Consider the following 8,573-nt stretch of genomic DNA (forward strand, 5'->3'; position numbering starts at 1 on the left):
AGAGGTTAATGACATGAGATTATAGATTGAGAATATTCTCTATGCCTATAAATAAATAAATAAAACTTGATTAAACGGAATCAATTGAGAATCGCATATGATATGTCTATTACTATTCTGACCACAAGCAATGCAGTGGACATAAATGTGTTAATGCCTACCACAAGCAATTTAAATGTGGCCTATTTAAAATCACGATGGCGATAATTTTAACTTTTAAGTTGAGAGTTTAGGATAGAAAATCATAAATGGAGCCTATTTAAAAATATATTATTTGAACCACCCTTTACAAATTAAATAAATCATAACTGACTAATCTTGTTATTTACTTGTAAGTAAATAAAAAGTGAAGGAATTTTTTTTTAAAAAAATGAATGAATTCACTTAAGTATGTTTGATCGAAAGTATACCCTTCAATTTTATTTCAACATTTACTGGAATTCATTAAGAAGATATAGACAATGATTTCAATTCACATTAATATATGAGATTGTATGAGATTTTGGGATAAATTGAATAAAATAGTTTATGCGAGCGAGGAGCATATTTGATGGGTTTCAATTCGATACAACTTACAAGCACCTTTTCATTAAAAGGACAGATAGCTAACCACTTTTGTTTCAGATATAACCACTGTTCTAGTTAACTGAACATACAAACTAAACTTGGAACAGAAATAGTAGCAGCTAGGAGGCACCAAATTTACCATAAAATTGGCATCAAAACCTCAAATTCTATCTCAAGAATCAAGATGATGATGCTTTGTATGCATGAGGGGCTAGCCTTGTGCGTGGGTGCACCATTAGAGGTGCGGCTCGTTGTAAAGTGAGCCCATATGCTTCGTCCATGTTCAATTTCTCTGGGGTTAGCCCATCAGCCAAGGTCCAGTCAAATGCATGGACCAGGGTTGCAGCCATTAGATGGACCATACGCAAGCCCAGGCTCATCCCAGCACATATTCTGCGCCCAGCACCAAATGGGATCACTTCAAAATCATTCCCCCTAACATCCACATGGGGCTTCTCCCCTCCCGGTAGGAACCTTTCGGGCCGGAACACAAGTGGGTCCTTCCATTGCTCTGGGTCACGCGATATGGCCCATACATTGACTAGGAGAGTGGCGCCCTTTGGGATGTGGAAGCCGTTAATTTCGCAACTTTCGGATGCCATGCGAGGCAACGAGAGAGGGGTGGATGGGTGGAGCCGGAAGGTTTCCTTGATCACGGCTTGGAGGTAGGTCAAGTTGGGTATGTCCAGTTCAGTTACGAGCTGGTCTCGGCCCACAACTTGGTCAAGTTCTTGTTGGACTTGGGCCAGAATCTTGGGGTGGCGAAGGAGTTCTGCTATAGCCCATTCCACTGTGCTTGATGACGTGTCAGTACCGGCTGTGAACATATTCTGTATGGATGCATTATATTAAAAGTCAATTACATAAGCAAAAAGGCAGACATTAACATGCCATAAATAAAATAAGGGACAAATCCCTAAATCTTGAAGAAATAGTGAGAGGAGACTCATTCTTTATCGAAGGACAAACGTCAATGCAATTTCGAAAACGTTTATCATTGTTGATAACATGTCAATAACAACGCTTAGTAACACATTATCAATCCAAAATCGATCCAACAAAGAACGGAAGTGATGCACAAAGAATTCCTCCAACGTGGTGGTTAGGGGCATGCATCGGTGATGGTGGTTAAAATGATAGTAAGGAATTTGAATTAACTGAATACAAGTGAGGGTATGTACTAGGTGGGCCTTGCTGGAGGTCTATGTTTAATAATTTCTGTCTAATCGATTCTCTGCTTCATTTGACAACTAAAAGGCCCGCACAACCCCCACCCACAATGACAATAATAATATATCTGTCTAATTCATTGTCCCCTTCATTTGACAGGAAAAGGCCCACACACACCTCACCCACAATAACAATAATATATTTGTTATTTCCCGTTAGCTGAGCTGAGGTCATGCTTCGGTCTGGAGACTCACAAGAAGACAATAATTAATAATGGAGGCAACTGGCAGCTAGAGAAAGAGGGAGAGAGAGAGAGAGAGAGTGTGTGTGTACCAAAAGCAAAGCTTTAATCTCAGTGTCGGTGAGCTTGGCCCCCTCACCGTCAGCATCCTCTTTGAGCGATAGCAAAGTAGTCAACATGTCCCCGTGCTTCCCGCCGCTGCTCTTCTTGTGTTCTTCAACAATGGCGGTCAAGAAGGCATCAAACCTCTTGTGCAGCTTCTTCATCTTCGCCGCCACGCCCTGCAAGTCCAGCCACTCGAGGGCGGGGATAAAGTCACCTATGTTGAACACTCCTGCCAACACCATCATCTCCACAACCATCTCCTTGAACTCGTCCGCCTTCTCGTCGCCGCTGCCGCTGCCGTCACCAAACAACCTCTTCCCCACCATCACCCGACCTAGGGCGTTGACCGTGCATACATTTAGCAGCTGAGCCAAGTTCACTGTCTTTGACCCGGCACCTGCTAAGCCATGCGCCAGGACAGCTATCTCCTCCTGCGTTACAAAATTATTGTTGTCAATTAATTTTTCCGTCAGTTCAACTCATGCAACATATTTACTGATCATTTTTACAAAAAATAAAAATAAATATACCACTGAATCTCACAAATATAAGAAAAATTGTAATTTTTTTGGGGTTAGAACTTAGAAGAGTGACCCGTCCGTTAAGGAAGAGCTAGCACATTAAGTTAGTGCCTCAATTAATAATAATACATGTATTAATCATGAAGCAGAAAATCAACGTAAACCAAGACCAAGCCATTGAATACGATGAGGACAAAATTTGCTGACCTGGCGAACATGTCGAAGATCATCCAAAGCCTTGCCGGAGAACAAATGGACGGAGCTGATCTTCCGCAACATCCGCCAGCGCGGACCGTACGGCGCAAACACCAAATCGTGGTAGTTATAAGCGAGATGCTTGGCGCCAGAGTTGGGCGGCCGGCTGGAGAAGTTGGTGTCGTGGGTCTTCAGGAACTGGGATGCCACTGAGGCGGAGGCGGCGACGACGACGTCAACGAAGCCGAGGCGGAGGTGCATGAGAGGCCCATACTGGCGGGCCAAGGCTGCGAGGGAGTGGTGGGGGACGGGCCCCAAATGAGGCAAGTTCCCAACAATAGGCCACGGCTTTGGGCCTGGCGGGAGAGGGAGGAAGTGGCGGTTGCCGGAGAACAGAAGACGGTACAAGAAGGCGGCGAAGACCACGGTGATGAATATGAGAATAAACATTTTATGTTCGAGTTTGCAAGATCGTATGTGTTGGAGATAATATATAGATAGGGAGAAAGGTGGGGGTTGGGATGCGTTTAGTAGGTTGGAACGTGTTTGCTCTGTTGGGGGGGTTAGGTCGAGTTTTTAATTTTTAGTTTTTATTATTTAGGTTTTGGTTTTGGGGGGATGAGGAAGGGTTAGTAATATATCAATGAATGGTAGATACGTATTTGAAGGTTTGTTAATTACGGAGAATGATGTGATGGAAGATGGGAAGTGCATGGAATTGTCTTTCAACCCCTCCTCCTCCTTGTCATTTATCTCTTTCTCAGGGGACAAAATGGTAAATTGAGTAATCAATTAATATTAAGTAAATTAATTGTAATTTGTATATATGATCATGATAGCTTGAGTAGCCAGCTACCTACTTAAGAAATTACATATGGTTTACATACAAATTACATATTTCAGCCGAAATCTATTTCGTGTGGACAATTTTGGATATTCTTCTTACATACGTGAAAAATGTGCAATGATGGCCTTAGAAATTTAAACTACACAAAGAAAAGAGAACCAAAAGCTCTTGTATGTCGCAATTCTTATGAAGCTGTAAAATTTACAGTGAGGTGAGGTGAGGTGGTTGCACAATGTCAATGAACCCGTATCTATGCACACTAAGTTCCGTATCAATAATGCGCGACTTGAAGTTAGATTGAGATGAAGGCACGTGGCTTCATCTCTAACTAGGGCTGACAATGAGTTGTGCGCGGGTTCGTGTTGTGTTGGGATAATAAACGTGTCAAGAATGCTCAACTTGAATCCAACCCATTTAATAAATGTGTCGAGTTCGTCTTTTTATCGTATGGTTTAGTCTCAGAATGAGTTCATAAATAATAATATGCATATTACGAAACTCACAACTGAAAAAATTTAAATTTTTTTAAAAAAAAGTAGAGAAAATATAAGGAAAAAAAGGATAGAGATAGGAGAGAAGAGAGAAGGAAAGAAAGAAAAAAAATAGAGAGAGGAGAGAAGATTGAAGGAAAGAAAGAAAGAAAAAAGAGAGATGGGAAAAAACTAAAGAGAAGGAAAAGAAAGAAGAAAAAAAAGAGGAGAGAATAGAAAGGAGAAAGAAGAAAAAAAAGAGGAGAGAATAGTAAAGGAGAAAGAAGAAAGAAGGAAAAGAAAAGGAGAAGAGAGATGGAAAAGAAAGGAAAACACAAAAGAAAAAGAGGCATTATGAATATCAAAAGGCATACCATAAAATCACAAAGTTATTTATAGCATGGTGGATAAGACTTTTGAGAGAAATGAGGGTCGTAGGGGTTCGAAACCCCTTGCATGTGTGTTGAAGTCTCCATTTCTCTTCATTTTTTAGCGTGTGTACACGGATTCACACGACCGACCCATTTAATAAACGGTTTAGACAATATTATAACGGGTTAACCCAAAACTCACCCGTTTATTAAGCGGGTTGACCCAAATTGACCTGCTTTTTATCGTGTGGGTTTGAGTCGTGTCTGAAATTGCCTCCTCTATCTCTAACCCATATAAGTTCATCGACTCTTTACAAAAGTCAAATCATTCAAAATAAATAATAAAATAATAAATGAAAAGTGACAGTTAGAAGAATTTTAAAAATAATAAAATATTCATTTAACGTATTGTTTTTGGAATGTCAAAAATAACTGCTGAAGCTACGGTCTTCATTCTATATCAGCTTTGATAATTCAATTGGAGTAATATGAGATGTTATTTCTAGCTATTAAATGTTCATATGATATTTTTAACATATCGATTGAAAATGCTCTTAAATGTCAAGACGTATTATTATGTTATTGATCGAAAATAACAACAATTTCTCTCCACCTTTGCTTACCTCTCAACGTTTTCATGTTCACGTCATATATTCACTTACTTTATATTAATTATTTAATTAGGTGAGAATGAGATCGTGATTCCTATATATGACACTCTTCCTTCTAGGTATTCAAAGACTGACGTTCACTTTGATTTGTAGGTAGTTAAAGGATCCGATATTATACATATAGCTAGCCTCCATCGACTTTATGTGTTCAAATCTTGATCTGAACCAAAAACTGATGAAAAAGAATATACGCATGCACATAATTCATTAGGGAAGTTGGGTTGACACGTGTATAGCAATTGGAATTGGTAGCTTGAAATTTTGATTGTGCACGGAAATTCTCAAGGCCCTACTTCTTCCAGATATATATATATATCGGATTATAAAAATACAATGTCGACGAGATTCTTTAACTGAAAAACTCTATATATAAAATGATGTGCAGAATTTATTAAATGATGCGTAGAAAAAATCGTGGAAAATTGAGACATTAAATTCTCGAGTTTAATTTTCACCAAAATAGGCGTTATTTCACAATTTCCATAGTGACGGAATTCATATGTTCCAGTGTGCCAAAACTTACATAAAAAAAACAATGCCAAATTTTTCATTAAAAAAAAGAAAAACAACGCCAAAATTCATTTCACAGTTATTGTTTGTACAATGATCTCTTTTATGGTTACAATAATAAAATTGTATTATGATAATTTTCATGTTAAAGAGTCTTAACATGATTGGGATGAAGAAATGTGATTTTACTCGAACCGTATGTAAAATGGAAAAGAAGTTGATTGTATTGATCAATTTCTGAATTAGCAAAAGTGCATTAAAAAAGTTATTATGTAGAATTTTAGAAGAAAATGGTGGGTTGGTTTGAACAAGAAATATTTCAATTGAAGAATTTGTAGCAATATTTTTGAAAAGAATTGCTCAAAACTTGAAATACATAGTCATTGGTTTTGACTATTACCATTCAATCGAAAGAATTAGTCAGCAATTTAACAGAGTCTTATGTAATGATGAGAATTAGTGAAGAATACGTAAAATTCACAAGGTTGGGAGTTCCGAAAGAAGCAAATGGTAGTGGTTTGAGGTACTTATATAACTAGAAGAAAAAAAAAAGGATTTTTATTTTATTTTTCAACTAGTTATCTTAAGTTTCATACTTATACGGTTTTATATTTCATGTTTGAAATTGTCTTGGTGCACTTGATGGAACCCACATTTCAGTAATAGTGTCGGCAGAAGAAAGACCAAGATATCGAAATATTTAATTTTTGTCATTTACAATTTACATGAGCTATTCAAACATTGAAATTTTGAATTTCTGTCATTTACAAAATTTGACATATATAAATACAAACAGTGAAATTTTCAATTGCCAGAAATTGAAATGACGGAAATCTAAATTCCGTCATTTTAGAATTATATGTAATTTGCAATTCTTTCATTCAAACGGAGCATTAACGTTACTGCAACAAGTTAACTTTGTCTCTCTATGTGTCGGTCACGGAACCTTTGAATTTAACTCGAATGCAATGCAATGCAACTAACCCCCCGAAATCAAATCAAATGTATCAGCTTGTTTACAATCACCCACGTCCCTGTAGCCTAGAAGAGCTAGCTAACTACTCACTGGTTCAGATATTTTGCTACCTAATTAAAACTGAGAAAGCAAAACCTACACGTTAAACTTGTCTACATCAACTTGATTAGAAACCTATAATCCCAGCCGAGCTCTAAATGGTATGGTGGCACATTATAATAGTGGGTTGGAGATGGTGCTCTCTTGGCTTGGCTGCATGCATGCATTCATATACATGGACTCTTCTGTCTTCTCTTGTATTCTACCAGCACCTAGGACAAGCTGAATAGAATCAGCCTCTTCCACATCTTTCAAAACGGCCTTCAACATATTCTCAAACATCAAACTCCCCCCATATCCAATGCCTATGACTCTCTGAGCCTCCCATCCCATCATAGGGGGCATGCATCTTCTGAGCTGAGTCTTCAACTACACAGCAGTTCTCCATTTAGAATTGGGTTTTTCTTACTTCTTCTCTTCGAGAGAGTCTCAACTCAACTACCCTCCTTTATTATCTCCTCCTCATTACGCATTCTGATTAAAGCCAACATTAAAAAAAGTCATGTTTCTGATGTTCCAAATTTCACAACTGCTTGAATTCTCTTATTACAAATTGAAAAAAACTGACAAGGTAAAATAATTTCACCCCCTAAAAGCCATGGATGATGGATTCAGAGTCTTCAACCCTGAAATTAGAAGAGAAAGAAACAAGGAAACACAGGAGCTAACACAAACTGAAAGAGAGACATCTCTAAAAACAATTGCGTTTGGCTATTTTGATTTTGATTTCTCTCTGTTTCTTTCTTTTCTTCGAAACAGAGTCGAGTCGTTTTGACTCTTCTGAATTATAAGGGAACAAGTGGTTAAACACTATTCGAACCCTTGGGACCATAGTTAAGTAGAGTTGATTAGGTCCAAAAGACAAAAAGAAGTTTACTCATCCATGTCATGATCAGCATCATTTATCTCTTTCTGAGGGGGACAAAATGGTAAATTAAGTCATCAATTGATATTAAGTGAATTAATTGTAATTTGTACATATGATAATGATAGCTAGGTAGCTAGCTACCTACCTAAGAAGTTACAATGATATGATAGTTGTATTAGCTGGTTTACATACAAATTACATATTTCAACCCGAATCTATTTAGTGTGAACAATTTTTGATATTCTTCCTGCATACGCGAACAATTTTGGCCTTACGAATTTAAGAGAGGTGAGGTGGCTACACAATGTCAATAAACCCGTATCTATGCACACTAAGTTCCGTATCAATAATCCGTGACTTAAAGTCGGATTGAGATGAAGGCAAGTGGCTTCATCTCCAACCCATATAAGTTCATGGAATCTTTACAAAAGTTCAATTATTAACAGTCAAATTATTCAAAATAAATATGAAAATAATAAATGAATGCAACATTTATAAGTCTTTAAAAAATAATAAAATATTCATTTAACATATTGTTTTTGGAATGTCAAAAATAACGGCTGAATTTCCAGCTCTCATTCTACATCAGCTTTGACAATTCAATTGGAGTAATGTGAGATATTATTTCTAGTCGTTAAATGTCTATATGGCACTTTTGACATATCAGTCGGAAATACTCTTAAAGGTCAAGACGTATTATTATGTTATTGGTCGAAAATACCAACAGTTTCTCTCCCAAAGGTCCTATCCTTTGCTTACCTTCAATGTTTTCACGTTCACGTCATGTATTCACTTACTTTATATTAATTAGGTGAGAATGAGATAGCGATTCCTATATACGACACTCTTCTTTCTAGGTATTCAAATACTGACGTTCACTTTGATTTGTAGGTAATTAAAGGATCCAATATTATACATATAGCTAGACTCCATCGACTTTATGTGTTCAAATCTTGGTCTGA

At 37.3% G+C, this 8,573-nt stretch overlaps 1 protein-coding gene across 1 annotated transcript; it reads right to left on the reverse strand.

The window, feature by feature from the left end:
* Window positions 1-508: 508 nt before the first annotated feature.
* TT7 (Cytochrome P450 superfamily protein) lies at window positions 509-3,375 on the reverse strand. Its single transcript, XM_008241809.2, has 3 exons — window positions 2,812-3,375; window positions 2,071-2,514; window positions 509-1,397 (listed from the first exon to the last, which is right to left on the reverse strand). Exons 1-3 carry the CDS (start codon window positions 3,247-3,249, stop codon window positions 747-749), a joined length of 1,533 nt encoding a protein of 510 aa, XP_008240031.1. The 5' UTR covers window positions 3,250-3,375; the 3' UTR covers window positions 509-746.
* Window positions 3,376-8,573: the final 5,198 nt, after the last annotated feature.

This window comes from Prunus mume, linkage group LG7, assembly GCF_029339155.1.
Source record: "Prunus mume cultivar Tortuosa linkage group LG7, ASM2933915v1, whole genome shotgun sequence".
Classification (NCBI taxonomy): domain Eukaryota; kingdom Viridiplantae; phylum Streptophyta; class Magnoliopsida; order Rosales; family Rosaceae; genus Prunus; species Prunus mume.

What these genes read in the sequence shown, in the direction of transcription:
- TT7 (XM_008241809.2), bottom strand. Translation starts at nt 3,249, where the DNA reads ATGTTTATTCTCATATTCATCACCGTGGTCTTCGCCGCCTTCTTGTAC. An exon ending in ATCTTCGACATGTTCGCCAG is followed by an intron (nt 2,515 to 2,811) that starts GTCAGCAAATTT and finishes TTTGTAACGCAG; the next exon opens with GAGGAGATAGCTGTCCTGGC. An exon ending in AGATTAAAGCTTTGCTTTTG is followed by an intron (nt 1,398 to 2,070) that starts GTACACACACAC and finishes GCATCCATACAG; the next exon opens with AATATGTTCACAGCCGGTAC.